Consider the following 17313-nt stretch of genomic DNA (forward strand, 5'->3'; position numbering starts at 1 on the left):
TTCTTTGGTGAAATGTCTGTTCATGTCTTTTGCCCATTTTTAATTGGATTATTTGTTTGGGGATGTTAAGTTGTGTAAGTTCTTTATATATTTTTGGATTCTAACCCTTTATTAGATATGTAATTTGCAAATATCTTCCCCCTATCAGTGGATTCCATTTTAGTTTTTCTGATTGTTTCCTTCACTGTGCACAAGGTTTTTATTTTGATGTAGTCCCAATAATCTATTTTTGCTTCTATCTCCCTTGCCTCATGAGACATACCTAGAAAAAAGGTTGCTATGGTGAATGTCAGAGAAATTACTGCCTGTGCTCTCTTTTAGGATTTTTGTGGTTTCAGATCTCACATTTAGGTCTTTAATCCATTTTGAGTTTATTTTTTGTGTATGGTGTAAGAAAGTGGTCCAGCTTTATTCTTTTGCACGTAGCTGTCTAGTTTTCCTAACACCATTTGTTGAAGAGACTGTCTTTTTCCCATTGCATATTCTTGTCTCCTTTGTTGAAGATTAATTGACCATATAATTATGGGTTTATTTCTGGGCTTTCTGTCCTGTTCCATTGATCCATGTGTCTATTTTTGTGCCAGTACCATACTGTTTTGATTACTACAGTTTTGTAGTATAACTTGAAGTCTAGAATGGTGATATTTCAATCTTTGGTTTTTCTTTTTCAAGATTATTTTGGCTATTTTGTGGTTCCATACAAATATTACGATTATTTGTCCTAGCTGTGAAAAATGCTGTTGGTAGTTTTATAGGGATTGCATTAAATCTGTAGGTTGCTATAAGTAGTATAGACATTTTACCAATACTTGTCCAAGTTATGAGCATGAAATAACTTTCCATTTGTTTGTGTCATCTTCAATTTCTTCTATTAGTGTTTTATACTTTCAAGTACAGGTGTTTCACCTCCTTGGTTGTGTTCATTCCCAGATATTTTATTATTTTTGGTGTAATTATGAAAGGGATTGCTTTCTTAATTTCTCTTTCTGTTATTTCCTAATTGTAGAAATGTAATGGATTTCTGTACATTGGTTTTATATCCTGTGACTTTACTGAATTCAGTTATCAGTCTAATAGTTTTTTTTGTGGAATTTTTAGGCTTTTTGATATGTAGTAGCATGTCAGCTGCAAATAGTATAAGGAATACTTCTTCCTTATCAATTTGAATGCTTTATGTTTCTTTTTCTTGTTTGATTGCTATGGCTAGACTTCCAGTACTATGTTGAATAAAAGTGGTGAGAGTGGACATCCTTGTCTTGTTCCTGATCTTACAGGGAATGCTATCAATTTTCCACAATTGATTATAATGAGCTGTGGGTTTTTCATATATGGCCTTTATTATGTTGAGTTATGTTCCCTCTAAACCTACTTTTGTTGAGGCCTTTGGATCATTTTTAAAAGGCAACTCCTCTGAATTCAATTAGAGAAAGAAGAATCTTCCTCTGAGCTGATCCAGGCCCTGTCCAAGGGCCTAACACTTATTAGAGTGCCAGCTCTATTTCAGCTCTCTTGGCCAGGAAGCCCCTACCTACCATTAATAATTATCTCCCCAACACTGCTTTTTCTTGGTCATCATGTGACATACAATGTCAAAAATAGTTTGAGAATGATTTCCATGTTGGAGGCTAATGTTAAATGTACCTAGATTGACTCTAATAAATCCTTTGACTACTCATAAAACATCAGTATTATGGAGATATTTTATCATAGAAACATTATAAATATGGCTGGGCAAGGGTGAAAGGGAGTACAAAAGCAAAGTTAATGAGAAAATAATTGAGCCTGGAGAAACTGAAAATCTCCTGTGGTTAAATTTTATTTTTTATTGAATGTACTGATTTAAAAGTCATAGGCCAAAAAAGCAACAATCATTACATAGAAATTAAAGAGAAAGTAGAAGCAATTAACTGGATACTTTAAAGATACTAGAGTCGTGGGGTGCCTGGGTGGCCCATTCTGTTAAGCAGTTAAACAGTTAAGCAGCTGACTCTTGGTTTTGACTCCGGTCATGATCTCAGGGTCATGAGATCCAGCCCTGTGTGGGGCTCTGCGCTCAGTGGGAATCGGCCTATCCCTCTCCCTCCTTCTCTGCCCCTCTCCCCATGTTCTCTCTCAAATAAATAAAATCTTTAAAAAAAAGATACTAGAGTGGTCACATAACAACTAGCCTATTAATTTGAGAAAAATCTTATATGAACTTAGGGGGAAATTTTTTTTTACAATTAACAAATTTTTATACTTTGGTGTCATGAAGAACAAGGATGAAGAAGGCAGGGCAGGTGTAAATTAGTTTTTTAAATTGAACTAATGGTCATTTACATTCAATGGCATGTAAAACTTGGCCTATTCTGGAGTCAATTAAAAAAATTTTTATAGGGATACCTGGGTGGTTCAGTGGTTGAGTATGTGCCTTTGGCTCAGGTGGTGATCCTGGGATCCTGGGATCAGTCCCACATCAGGCTCACCACAGGGAGCCTGCTTCTCCCTCTGCCTATGTCTCTGCCTCTCTTTCTGTGTCTCTCATGAATAAATAAACTCTTTGGAAATTTTTATATAAAAAATCAGATTTCATAAGAATCAGAATAAAAATCTTGAGCCACCTTTGCATCATCTAGCTAGGAGAATGGAAAATGGCCAGCTCAGGAATAAACCTTAGGAGGAAGAAGTCAAGACGAACATAGACAAAGAACAGTAAGAGTTGAGAGAAAATAAATGGGCAAATACAGTTCCATTATAACCCATTATGTCACTCAGCATGTTTTGATGCAAATAAAAAGTGACTTAAATGATGCAAATTATTGGTAAACATAACTGAAAAATCCAATTATGTTTTGGCTTTCAGGCAAAGCTTGATCTAGAAGGTTAATTTTGTAATCAAGGACTAATTCTCTTCCATTATCTTTACTCGACCTTCCATTATGAAAGCATCAATCAAAATTGATTTTGTTCATAAAAACAAGATGACAGCCAGTAGCAACCAGGACTACATACTTGCTCATTTATGTTCAGTGGGACAGAAAGCTTGTCTCTTCTTTAGTCATTGAACTCACATCATGGGCTCCATTGCACCTACCTAAGCCACTAAGCCATTTTACTTGGTCAGTGAAATGCTAGGTGCCCTTTGGTCAAGTTTGCCTGAGATATGTGCCTACCCTGGCCAAAGAGCTCTGGCAGATGGAATAGAATTGTGCTGATTAGCTTATGCTGGGGATGGAGTCACTCTCACCCAAACTGCATTGGGGAGGATAGTATGGATGCCAAGGAGACAACAAGCAACATGCACTCCACTTCCTTTCTTAGGAAACTGTTTTCAAACTGGTTTTTCTAATAAGCACCTGGGCTGAGATGCAAATAAAACTTTTATCTTGATCAAAATAAGTATATAGAGAGCTTAAACAGAGAGCCTCTCAACTGCTAACCTAAGTCCTATAACTGTATAACCAAGACACCTTGGTTTTATAGGGCACTATACACTTTTCAGAGCACTGTCACCCAAATCATCATCTAACCATGACACCAATCTTCAGGCCAGCTCTCAGCAGCCACCATTATCTCCTTTTATAGGCGAGGTTATCCAGGTCCAGGAGGACAATGGAAGTGTGGGAGTGAGAACCCAGGTTCTTCTTTCCTAGGCTGGCACCTTTCCATTGCACAAATTACAGCCAAGGGTCTCTGAAGGCATGGCACTGTTGGAAGGAATAGCAAATAAAAGTATCATGTAGTTGAAAGAATAGGGCATATCAGTCATTCCCCATTGTTGTCTATTCTAAATAAACCAAAGTGTCAGAAATCTACTACATTCATTATCTCTTCAATCCCTTAATAAAGGCACTGGCAGGTTCTCCTTTATAATCTCTGCACTTTGATCTGCAAATTCAAAATCAGGGCAACCGATCATTGAACTCATATTTTAATTCCTTAACCCAGCAGCACATTGATTCTAGTTACCTCTCATTCCAAAGTTACTAAATTATAAGCTATATTATATAAAATCAAAAGATATTGTATTATTTGGCATCATCTTACAGTAGCACACTGAAGACAACCATTCTCATAAATTGTAAGCTTTGTTTTGTACTACTGTTTAAAAAAATCTGAGATTCTTACAAAAGACAAGAATGAGATTTTCTGGCACTCTTTAAAATGTTCCACAGCTGTGAGATACTGCTATTAGTTTTCCACTCAATGATTTCTTCTTAATTGCTCTAAAATGGCCTCAGATTTTTAGACATAAAAATATTATTGATTTTTGTTCATTCCTCTAACATGCACCTGAAAAATAGTCATTTAAACATCTCAGACAGCAACAGTAGACATGAGAAGGACAAAAGCTGCGTTATTTGCTGCAAACATCCAAATTGCTCTATAACCATTAAATTTGCTATTCTTCTAGCTGCCCATCCACCGCCCCCTGCCGGCAGGGAAAGGGCCCTTTGGACTAAAAGGAGAGAGAAAGCCCAGCCAAATCCTATCCCAAGTAACCTAGTTCATCTCCCACATTAATTCATGAATGTCTCCTAGACAGTCTGTACAATGAGCAGATGGAAACTCATTTAAGCAGATGGAAACTTATTTATGAGCTAAAGTGTTTACATTACAATGGTGTCTTTGACTATACTGTGTAGAAAATGTATTTGCAGAATAATTACTATCTATGTGTTGATGCGTTTTTATTGAGGGTCTATTGCGCAGTAGGCTAACAGGGCTTCAAACATGTTAAGGCCTTTCCTTAGGTAGGGAGGCAGTACTATATCCATGGCTTTACTCACAGTAATTCCCCTGCAAAGATAATTCTTAAAAGATTTGCATGACATTCAGGTCTGATTCTGCAGCCAGCAGAGCCAGTCATACCTGGAGTATCTGTGAAATAATGAGTTAGTTTCCCACTGTGAGCCCTCCTTTATAATTCCAATTTCAGCTGGAAAGTCTTTGAAGAGATGATTGAACCATATCGTCTCCATGAAAGCTGCAAAGATTTAACAACTGCTGAGAAATTAAAGAGAGAAACCCCATGGAAAATTACAGATGCAGAACTGGAAGCAGTCAAGGAAAAGGTAAGGACTTGTCTTCCTTAATTTTTACTTTACTGTCTAACTAGCTGAAAAAGAAAACAGTGGTTGATTTAAAGATCAAGAAGTAACGATGTATCTGTTATAGAATTTCATTATTCCAGATCCAGGGTTTCTGCATTTTTCAAGTCCTTTTCAATCATATATTACTGGATATGAGTATTTAGAAACTGGTTTCCACTTCTTAATATAAAATCAATGCTTTTCTTGAAAGATAAAAAAAATCTCAGATTATTGATATGTATTGCGAAGTCTCCTTTCAGATTTAATTTTATAGACCAGGAGATAGATCCATCATTCTAAAATAACTTAAGTCAATATGTGTACCAAGTTAAAGGTAAGTGACTCACAATTTAACACAGTAACAAAAAATTTTAACCTGATGAGGTTATGAAAACTAACAAAGTAATCTGAGAAAATACATAATTGGAATAATGATTATCAAAGTTGGGTTGGGCACATTTTGTAGGATGGATATAATAAATTACATTAGGAGCTGAACTTGAAACAAATTAGAATGAGAGATACTAAAGCTTTTCAAATTTAGTGGAGAAAATACTGAGCTAAGATTGATAAACTGTATAATAAACTGGCCAGTTATTTGTTTGCTTGTTTATTAGGGGAAGTTGGGAAGATTTTTATTTTTATTATTTTTAGTTTCACTTTTTTTTTTAAATTTTTAGAGAGGCAGAGAGAGAGAGAGTTGGGGGATGAGCAGAGGCAAAGGGAGAGGGAGAGAGAGAATCTTAAGCAGACTCCAGGCTCAGTACAGAATCTGATGTGGGGCTCAATCTCAGAACCCTAAGAACATGACCTGAGCCAAAATCAAGAGTTGCTTAAGCATCTGAGCCACCCAGGCACCCCTAGTTTCACATTTTCATTTAAACTCCACTTAGTTAACATACAGTATAATCAGTTTCAGGTGTAGAATTTAGTGACTCATTACTTCCATACAACACCCAGTGCTCATCACAAGTGCTCTCCTTGGGATCCCTGGGTGGCTCAGTGGTTTGACGCCTGCCTTTGGCCCAGGGCGCAATCCTAGAGTCCCAGGATCGAGTCCCATGTCAGGCTCCTGGCATGGAGCCTGCTTCTCCCTCCTCCTGTGTCTCTGCTATCATAAATAAATTAATTTTTTTTTAAAAGAGTGTTCTCCTTAATCTCCATCACCCCTTTAGCCCATCCCCCACCCACTTCCCTCCAGCAACCCTGTTGATTCTCTATAGTTAAGAGTTTGCTTTCTTTTCTCTCTCTCTCTCACTCTCTCTCTCTCTCATAAACTGCCCACTTCTAACAAAGATTTTTCACCTAATTGAGCAAATCATACATCTAAGCCTTGATTTCTGAACCAATGAAGTATAATGAATGGTATTATTCTCATCCCTGCAAAATTGTCAATGTAGTTATTTTTCCAAGTGAGTCTTTGGCTGACATTTTAGTTGAAACAAGTCTGCTGTGCTGATAAAATATTCAAAGAGCCTATATAATGTAGACTAGGATATAATTTATGTGCTTAGGATATTAAATTGGTATCATGATTCTATTAGTTCTTCTACCTCTAATCTGTTCCCAGATCTGGCCATTCTCACCTTCTCTTTACTGTTAACCATGTTTTCTGCTCGCTTGTTTTTTTTTTTTTTTTCCTTAGACTTCAATAAGCCACTATAGCACAACAACCTGATCTTATTCTTTATATTTCCAAAATTTCTCAGGAGTTTTTTTTAAGGTTTATTTATTTATTCCTGAGAGACACAGAAAGAGACAGAGACATAGGGAGAGGGAGAAGCAGGCTCCCTGTGGGGAGCCCAATGCAGGATTTGATCCCAGGACCCTGGGATCACTACCTGAGCCAAAGGCAGGTGCTCAACCACTGAGCCACCCAGGTGCCCCTCCCTGGAGTTTTTTATTTTTTTTATTTTTTTATTTTTTTTTCCAGGAGTTTTTTAAAACACTACTAGTATCCAAATATGAAAGAAATAATTGTAATTTTTTTTGAAGTGAGGTTTTTTTTTTTTACTTCTCCATAATTTAAGTAGATTCACATTCATAATTCTGGTGGAACTGCTCTCAACAAAATCTAAATGTTGTCCACAGAGCTACCGCCAAGTTCGACTGAATGAACTCTTACAGGAGCACTCAAGAGCTGCTAATCTCATTGTTCTGTAAGTATCACTGCAGACATTTAAGAATATTAGAGGGGAATCTTAGGTAAATGGGTTAATTGACTTAAAAAATAATGACTATTCAGGTGGAAAGTTTTAAAATTTTGGAACATGTGGGATTTTAGACAGTGAGAAAAAACGTCACCCTGAGACCCTGCCACTTGGACTTTCTCTCTGGTGTGCCCCACATGTAGGGCCAAGGCATGTGCCCACATAGAATCTTGGCTCCCTTTTCAGCCCATGCTCCAGAAACCTGACCCTGGAACCTTCTGCCTAACAGGCCTCAAGTCAGCCACTGAGGCTCATGGGCTTCTTCCCTGTGTAGTGCTCCTGAGGTAGAGTCCACAGCATGTGGCTCCCTGCTATGTTGAAAGAGACCAAGGTAGGAAAAAAAGGCATAGGACTCTTCCTGTTTCCACTCTTGCCCTTCACTTCACAAATTTTAGAGGTGTACCTGTTGGAAATAGGAATGCTTACTTAACTTAAAGATTGACAACTAAACATGGAAAACAGCTATTTCACATTTTACTCCATGATATGATTCCTATGTATAAAGATTAATATGCCTTCAAGGTCTACAGCAGAGGACTATCCATCTAAGACCTAGAACAGTCTCCCAAATTGGGTAGCTGTTTTCTGAGGCTTCTGCCAAATACAAGAGCTTTAAAATATAGGGAAAATCATTTCCATCAAAAAAAGGAGAGATATTGGTTGATCAAGTTTTCTATTTATAGAGGAATAAAAATTTATGGTTATATTTTGTTGCTGCTCTACAATGCCTAAGACTATTTTTCTGGTTTATAGATATTTGTCTTATCTGAGAAATACATCGGTTTAATATCTATGTTCAGAATAATTTCAGTGCTTTCATGTTTGGGGGGAGGGTTACAAAAGTTTCAGACCATTGGTTATTAAATAGCTCAGATGACTAGTTATGTTACTGCCTATAGTAATTGTCACTTTTTAAATTTTTCTTCCATGCTGTCAGGAGCCTTCCAGTTGCAAGAAAAGGATCTATATCAGATTGGTTGTACATGGCTTGGTTGGAAATCCTCACAAAGAACCTCCCTCCTGTTTTACTAGTTAGAGGAAACCACAAAAATGTCCTGACATTTTACTCTTAATATGTGAAAGATTGGAACACATTTTAATGTACGAAAAATTAGGAAATATGTTCTGGTACTTTATGTTGTAAATCTGATCTATGGATTTACAAACCTCTGAGACAATCTTACAGGATTCCATAGAAACTGTCATTATTTTTTATTAGTTATTGGGGGCTATTTTTTTCTATCAGCTTAAGAGGGTATCAAAGCTGATATCCTAGAAATGCTACCCCTAGGAAAACATCTTTATTGTTGCTGTTGATAAACAAGAAAATTAAGGAGACCATGCTGGTTTATCCTCATGAAAACCACCAACTTGATTGTAAGCATCTCCAGGCAAACCTAATCTTGTGTTCGCTGCTAGGCCTTGGTAGAGGCCTCAGCCCCACAGCAGGTCCTCATTAAATGCTTATTGACAGGCTAGTAGAGTAACTGTGGGTGGTTATCAAAGGAAAAGACAGACTGGGCAGGAACCTCGATTACATTTGGCCTTCTGAGAGGCTTATACCTACAAAGAAGATTTGAAAATCAATAACTGAAAACTTTAAGAAGTACTTGAGTCTACAACATGTTTAAAGCAGTTACCTAAATAAGGTTATTTAATGTAACACAGCGTATATACTTAGAGTGATCTGAGTGATTATTGATAACATATGGCTTCAATTTGCTGCTGACTGAAGAGTATGTCAGGTGGATCAGAAGACAACAATATTCAAATTAGATGAACTAGATTCCATTTTTAATATACAGACTTTGTTTTGCCTACTATTTTGAAATCTCCATCATAGTATTTCTTTGCATATTTGTTTCTAATTAAGTGGTTAGCACAGATGAGATCTTCTTAGATGTCTAATTGAAAACCTAATACCCAAATTTTCAAACCATTATAAAGAAATATATCCTGAATCATATACTTACTTACTCTATATACTGATTGTATGGAGTGAGAGGAATAATCTAATGTGAAGTGGAGAAACTTACAAAATTACAAAATTGTGTGTTGTAGACAACATACAAGTATTGATTTTTTAAATTTTTATTAATATTCCTATAATAATCATACTGAAAAATCAACAATTTTTTTTTCTGATGAATGACCTGATTTTTTCTTTCTTAACACATTTTGACTGCTTATTCTAACTGATAAAATACAAGGGAAACAAAGAACCTGAAATAAAAGCATTGAAATTTGTATGCTTTGGCCCAGGTCACATTTTTGCTTTCAAGTTGATGCAGATCACCGTGCAATGGCATATCAGATGTAAGCATTAAAAATTCAATTAGTTGCCTCGTCTCACGCTTGCCTAAAACCAGGAATTAAGATTTGGAATTCTAGGGGCACCTGGGTGGCTCAGTGGTTGAGTAACTGCCTTTGGCTCAGGGTGGAATCCCAGGGTCCTAAGATCAAGTCCCACATCGGGCTCCCTGCGGGGAACCTGCTTCTCCCTCTGCCTTTGTCTCTGCTTCCCTCTCTGTGTCTCTCATGAATGAATAAAATCTTAAAAAAAAAAAAAAATTCAAAATTCTAAGCCCCGACTCAGCTCAGGAGGATAATGAGGGAGGAAAAAGGAAACAGTCACCAAAACTTAAGTAGCAGGCTAGCCACTCTAAATCTGGGACATTTGCCTCACTCAGCCCCAGATTAAACCATCCCTCTTGAGCCCTATATATCCCCAAAACCTAAAGACTAGACTAGGTATGATCCCAGTGACCAGGGGAAGGAGCATCCAGCTTCATCTGGACCTCACAATTTTCAGAAACACTTTTGGAAACACTTTCTCTGGGAAAGGTGAGAAGTCACAGGACTTCTGTAACAGGGAATTCTGGCTCTTACATGCTTGAGAAGCTGTTGCACATGGGGTTCCCTGGGAAACAGACTCTCGAAGAACATTTAACATGGAGCATGTTTATTAAGGAGTGCCCTTGGGATCAACGCCTATGGAAGGGAGGGCTGGGAAGGAGGCAGGAAAGGGGAAGGAAAGTGTGATGTGGGCCCGGGACAGCCTCAGCCACCTCCACAGGGAGCTCTGGAGACAAAGTTCATTCAGAGTTGTCCCAAGCCAGGCTGAGAGGGCCAAGCCTCTATACTCATGCATTGATCGGTCACTAGCAGGGTGAGGCAGTTCTCTGCTGCAGAAGCATCTCTGAGGGGCCTGAGAGCTGAAGTGTGTCTGCTGATCGCACTCCCTGCCGCTGGGTAGTCCTTGAAACAGGGTCTGGTGGGACATCGCGATCCCACCATAGCAGTCCTATAAAGTAGTGGTCTAAAATAAAACAAAACACACAAAAAAAAGCCCAAAAACTTGGACTGGCTTGAGTTCAAATTTTAGTCTTACCATTTATTAGTGGTTTGGCCTTAAACTAGTTATTTAATTTTCTGAGGGCTAAATGCAAGAGAGGGACTGAAGTGATGTCCCTGGGCTCCAGGTTAATGAAACAAGGGTAGACAGCCTGAGAAAAAGGGGTGAATGGCAGTAGGGACTGGCAGTTTTGGGGTCCAGGGTAGCTATACTGGGAATAGGTTAGGGTAGCAGAAAATTAAACAGATAGAGGCTGTGGTCAGACACCTGCAGATTCATGTAGCCCTTGGTGTCCTGCCCTTGTCCCTTGCTTCACTCAACTCAGTTAAGCCAACTACTCATCTCTGTGTCTACACTCAGCTTTCAGAGCAGGACGGAGAAAGTTGCATAATCACATGCATTGGTGTCAAATTTTCTCTGCCCTCCCACTTTGTTTACATTTCTCATCGGCATGCCCACTTCTTCCTCACAATGACTTCTCAAAATCTTCATCACTTTTTCAATTGATGACCATGCCATCATCCCTACAACATATCCATGTGTGGTAGACATAAACCATTCTTATCTAAATAGGACCATTCTGGGAGCATTGTCTTAATAAGTTCTTCTCTTAACACCCAATTCTAGAAATCTTATTTGGAAGCTTAAAAAAAAAAAAAAAAGATTGTAGATTCTTGGGACCCATAAATCTGCTAAATTAGAATCTGGGAGACGAGTCAATGATCTGCAAGGTTTTGGAACCTGCTTGAGGCAGTCTCTCCTATTCCTGTGACCTGACTGCCACTATAGGCTGACGTCCCCCAAATTTATTTATTTTATTTTTAATTTTTTTTAATTTTTATTAATTCATGAGAGACAGAGAGAGAGAGAGGCAGAAACATAGGCAGAGGGAGAAGCAGGCTCTCTGCGGGGAGCCCCACAAGAGACTAGATCCTGGGATCATGGCCTCAGCTGAAGGGAGATGCTCAACTACTGAGCCACCCAGGTGTCCCTGTCCCCCAAATTTATATTTCTCACATCTCCCCGAAGGCTCCAATGCAAGTATGGAATTAGTAATTTTCACAGTGTTTCTCTTTGTAAATCCTACAGATGCAGGAAGACCAGACTTCTGTTCAAAAAACAAAACAAAACAAAAAAAACAGCCAAAACACACAACTGGAGCAAAGGCTTTCTCCATTGTCTACAGCTCCTCACCCCCCAAATGACCAAAGTAACATAAAAATAGGAAAGATCTGTATCACAGTAGGAACTAAGGAAGGATGCCATCCTTATGATAACATTAAAAAAATCAAGTTATAGTTTACTTGGGACAAGATTAAAGGAAACTATCAAAGGTCAGCTTGTAATCAATACTCCAGAGAAAAAAATCACGAGAAGACCCTGAAAGATTTCCACCAACCCCTCCCCCAGTTTGCATCTGGAGATGAGAAACTAAAGATGGGAATGAGTACAGCAGTGAGTGGGATCTGCTTTGTTGAATACAAAGAATATTCAGAAAAACCTACTCAGAGGGGCCACCCAAGTGCCCAGAACAGACGTGAATGCCTGTGAGAGCTACCAGAAAAATCTGTGCTTGCCATAGAGACTGAGCCAAAGACAAAATCAACTCTCAGTACACAACTTCTCCTAATACAAAGAAAAGTCACAGAGATGGTCAATCTTGGCCCTTGGTCTCTATTCTCAGGCTGCTAGGTTACTAAGCAGGCACTGCAAGGTGCTATCAAGCAGACCTCTAGCTAAGATTAAACAGGAAAACTGTCACAATAACTAGATGGTGTGTAAAGGGCCCTGTGTCAAGCACCAGTCCCGCCACATCTACTTGTCATCAGCATGGTTTAAAAGACTCACTGGGTCCTTAAAAGCCCATGGGGATGCTTACTGGATATTGCCACCCAGGTCACCTAGATATTTATTTCTAAAGCTTTCCTCTGCAGAGATTTAGGAACACATGACATAAGGGTGAGATCTGTCCGGACTCCACAAGAGGAGAAGAGAAGTTTCTCTGGTGGTGTAACTCACTTTAGTGCTATTATATCCCAGCTGCTGACAGATCATGACACCCCCAGCAGTTGCAGTAACAGCCAAGAAGTTAGATTCTTGCTCCAGCCCCAGCAGGTGGCCCAACTGCTCTTGCAGAGCTACCAGTTCCCCTACATCCTGTCAGCCTGGGTCAACAGGTGGAACCAACTCTCCACAGCAAGGTGTGGCCAATCTTATCTCTTTTAGGATTTCCGAGGTTGAAACAATGATCTCAGCCTTCCTTTATCATGCAGGAAAAATGTTTTCCAAAAAATTACAAGATTTCTTCTCACTTATGTCACCATCCTAAATACACCATTATTTTAGGTCCCACTAAGGGAGAAAAAATCTCTGCCATTTAAACTATGACATGGTATTTGATCACTTGACATTTTTGCTATACTAATTGAGATACCTTTTTAAGGCTTTTGTAAGTGTAGAATTTTAAATCATATACCATTCTTATGCATATAAAAAGAGGGGAAAAGAAGTAAAATATGGTTCCACTTCAGCGCCCCACTCTTCTATTCATACTTATACTCAGAGTTGATGTCCCCATTTTTCCACATGACAGGACTCTAGTGCCACCAAGAGAGCTAACAATGCAATTTCTTACAAGGGAAAACCAATAGACACTATTTTGTTATTGGCATTAATATTTTGGATAACTATAAGTCTAAGCATGATTTTTTAAAAAATAACTTAAAGTTGTCTTCCAGTAGAAGGTAAGACATTGTGTGTAAATTTTAATACATAAAGAGCACAAAAACTGGGGAAAAAATCTACAGGAGTAAAGTCAGAAAAAAATTCTCATTAGAGAAGGGAAATCTTTTTTTAATTTTTATTTATTTATGATAGTCACAGAGAGAGAGAGAGAGGCGCAGAGACACAGGCAGAGGGAGAAGCAGGCTCCAGGCAGGGAGCCCGATGTGGGATTCGATCCCGGGTCTCCAGGATTGCGCCCTGGGCCAAAGGCAGGCGCCAAACCGCTGCGCCACCCAGGGATCCCAGAGAAGGGAAATCTTATCAGAGGATCATACAACAGAAGATCACACATACAACAAGGAAACAGAAACTATCTGTAACTTTCTTAATGAAGATTCTCAAATTTAACAAAAAATAGTCAAACTCTAGCATCATATTCTAAATTATATATCAAAAAGGCTAAAAACAAAAGAATAAACTAAAATACAGAAACAGTCAAACAAAAAGTAGAGTTGGCAGTATTATTAAAAGTTTAGGACTAAAAGAATTAGGAAGAAAAAGAGAGTATCGTTTTGTGTTTCCAAAAAACGTATAGCCACAAGATAGCTATAATAATAACCGAGCTTTATGTAAATAACTAGCATAATATTGACATAAATCACATAAGAATTGTTGGAAACAAAAAGAGTCACAGAGAGTCAATTTTCTTGGGAAACAGTTCACCTATATCACAACCTTGAAAGACCAAGGATAAGATAATTCAAACTACACTTAAAAATTTAATTAGGATTTAATAGGGGGGTTTGGGGGCCCCAGTGGGTTAAGTGTCTGCCTTTGTCCAGGTCATGAACCCAGGGTCTTGGGATGGAGCCCAACATCGAGCTTCCTGCTCAGCGGAGAGTCTTCTTCTCTCCTGCTCCCCCTGCTTGTGCTCTCCATCTCTCTCTCTCTCTCTCTCTCTCTCTCTCAAATAAATTAATAAAATCTTTTTTTTTTAATGGATTTAGGGACGCCTGGGTGTCTCCGCAGTTAAGCATCTGCCTTTGGCTCAGGTCATGATCCTGGGGTCCTGGGATTGAGTCCCAGTTCCTGGGATTGGGCCTGCTTCTCCCTCTGCCTGTGCCTCTGCCTCTCTCTGTGCCTCTGCCTCTCTCTGTGTCTCTCATGCATAAATAAATAAAATCTTTAAATATGTATATATATAAATATAAAAATTAAAAATAGATTTAATGGGCACAACAGTGCTTATGCACAGAGAATACATTGCCTTTTAGGAATCTATAGTATGTTTTTAAAAACAAATTATATATTAGATACCTCAGTAAATGCCAAATATGGAAATAGTAAATATATTTTTATCAAAATCCAACTACCATTATTTACAGATATAAACAACAACATCATGTAAGCAACATCAAAAACCTTACTCATTGGGAAAAGAAAATTCTTCTAAATTCAATTCAAAAAAGAAATAATGCAATTTTAGAATATTTAGCTAAAATGACATTGATAATTACACATAAAATGTATCTGAGAAAAGTGGAACTCAAAGATAGATTTATACCTATAAATAGATTCATTCATAAATAAAAAATGAAAGTTTTTGTTTTAAGACTTTATGTATTTATTCATTCATGAGAGACAAAGAGAGACAGAAACATGGGCAGTGGGAGGAGCAGGCTCCTTGCAGGTAGCTCCATGCAAGATTAGATCCGGGATCCCAGGATCACAACCTCAGCCGAAGGGAGATACCCAACCCCTGAGCCACCCAGGTGCCCTGAAAAAATGAAAGTTAACATGCAACTCAAGAAGTTAGAAGTTGTTTTGTCACCCTCACTGATATTTTCACTCATTTTCTCTCCTTTCCCTTTATTCCCTTTCACTAATTTTTATATTCCCTAAATGAATGAGACCATATAATGTTTGTCCTTTTCCGATACAAAACATGAGAGACACCTAACTCTGGGAAATGAACAAGGGGTAGTGGAAGGGGAAGTGGGCGGGGGGTTGGGGTGACTGGGTGATGGGCACTTAGGGGGGCACTTGGCGGGATGAGCACTGGGTGTTATGCTATATGTTGTCAAATTGAACTCCAATAAAAAAATTAAAATAAAATAAATAAAAATTAAAAAAAGAAGTTAGAAGTTGTGCCAAGTAACTAGAGGAAAACATGAAGAAAAATTAAGAAAAGCAGGAAAGTAAAATCTAAAGCTTAGTATCTGGAGTCAGAGAGCAGAGCGGAGTCTCAGTTTCCTATTTAGCAGTAGAAGGATCATGACCTAGCCTCCTGAAGAAACCATTTTCTTATATGTAACTTGAGATTATTTTTAAAAATCTACCTTTGAGGGTTGTTGCATAGAAATGAGATAATGTGTATTAAAAGCTGAGCACTTTGTGGTAGACATTAAGCATTAGACATTATTATTTTCAGGAAAGACAGAAACAGTACAGTTAATAAACTCAAGTGCTGTTTGTTGCTATTGCTAAAACAAAAAAGGCACATCAAAGCATGAAAGATAAAAATACATACAAATTTACATTTGGGCAAGAGACTATTGGTACAACTTTGGAGAATGCTCTTCAAAATCCTTGCCTTGTAAATTTTTTTAATTCTAGTGAAATATATCAATTTCCAGTAAAATTTACATTTTTCACTTAACACAAGAAGACAAAATACCTGACAAAATCTAATACTTCAAAATAAAACACAAAGATTGTCAAATAATTAGCTGCAGAAAGATATCAACTCAAAGGATTTTTTTCTAGGTGATACCTTTTATTTTTTTATTTTTTTATGTTTTTAGGTGACACCTTTTAAACTTTCAAAGAAAAGATAATTACAATTCTATTTAAGCTGTTGCTGAATGGAGCAAGATAAAAGTCTTTCTCTTCTTGAGTTATTCTAGGAAACTCTCATGACCTCAATACCAAAAGATGACAGACTATAAAAACTGGAAAGGACAAATAACTTTCTTGCATGAATAAACATAGAAAAATCCCAAATAAAATACTAATAACTCAATTTTATCAATATATTCAAGTAATAATTTGCCATTTAGAAATGCAGATATACCTTATTGTCAGAAAATCAGTTAAATTAATTAATCGCACTTTGTGAGCATTAGGTACCATTTACTTATGCATAATTATTTGAATATTTAATCGTTACTACATAGAATACCTCGATAGAATGCTCAGATAACCAATAAGGGGGGACTCTAAAGAGGAAAACAAGATGAATCAAGGATAGGTGTGTGAGAGAGAGATCAAATTTCTACTATATTGAAATGACTCCTTAAAAATACTTTAACAATGAAATCCATAATGTATGGAATTGTTGAGTTACTATCCCATACATCTAAAACTAATATAACACTGTATCTTAACTATACTGGAATTAAAATTTTAAAAATGAAATCCATAAATAACGAAACTACTTGCCTGCCAGGTTGTACTTAATTAACTCATGTTGAAGTGACATATATCATGAGGGCCATATGTAACAAGCTTTAAAAAGATTTATAAAGCACAGAAAAATGTAAGATATTTTACCATCATTACATTCTGTTGCACTTACCTACAAAATAAATAAGCAACAAAAACACCGCCATAAAAAATTTTTGATCCCACCTCCTACACACTGTTTAGTTTAGCTTTTTTTTTTTTTTTTTTTTTTTTTTTTTTTTAAGTGAGATCTTTTTTTAAAGCTTACGACTCTCTCCTGGGTAAAAACAGTGATAGAGAAATGTTGGCTTGGACTTACTACTCACTACAACTCTGCACATTTTATTTACTGAAGCTCAGGAAAGGACAAGGATAATCTTAATAAATTCTTGGGTTTTATTTCCTGGACTGACTAAAACTGAGAATTTATATTATCCATAGTAGGATGAGGTCATTATAATAATGTGATTACGTTTGTGTGAACCCATGCATGGCAAGTACAATATGC

The 17313-nt window shown here is 37.5% G+C and overlaps 1 protein-coding gene and 1 long non-coding RNA gene across 4 annotated transcripts in view; one reads left to right on the plus strand and one right to left on the minus strand.

Moving 5' to 3' along the window:
- The window catches only part of SLC12A1 (solute carrier family 12 member 1), a 90433-nt gene extending 80904 nt beyond the window's left edge, over nucleotides 1-9529 (plus strand). For all 3 annotated transcript variants that reach the window (XM_072808299.1, XM_072808300.1, XM_072808301.1), the window contains exons 25-27: nucleotides 4919-5054; nucleotides 7164-7231; nucleotides 8220-9529. In XM_072808299.1, the coding sequence (XP_072664400.1) occupies nucleotides 4919-5054; nucleotides 7164-7231; nucleotides 8220-8355 (340 nt within the window). In that variant the 3' untranslated portion in view covers nucleotides 8356-9529. The remainder of the gene's footprint in view (nucleotides 1-4918; nucleotides 5055-7163; nucleotides 7232-8219) is intronic.
- On the minus strand, nucleotides 1804-9202 carry LOC140622673 (uncharacterized). Its single transcript, XR_012022359.1, has 2 exons — nucleotides 4852-9202; nucleotides 1804-3686 (listed from the first exon to the last, which is right to left on the minus strand). It is a non-coding gene; the product is annotated as an uncharacterized lncRNA (long non-coding RNA).
- Nucleotides 9530-17313: the final 7784 nt, after the last annotated feature.

The sequence above is a fragment of the Canis lupus genome, chromosome 32 (assembly GCF_048164855.1).
Source record: "Canis lupus baileyi chromosome 32, mCanLup2.hap1, whole genome shotgun sequence".
In the NCBI taxonomy this organism is placed as follows: domain Eukaryota; kingdom Metazoa; phylum Chordata; class Mammalia; order Carnivora; family Canidae; genus Canis; species Canis lupus.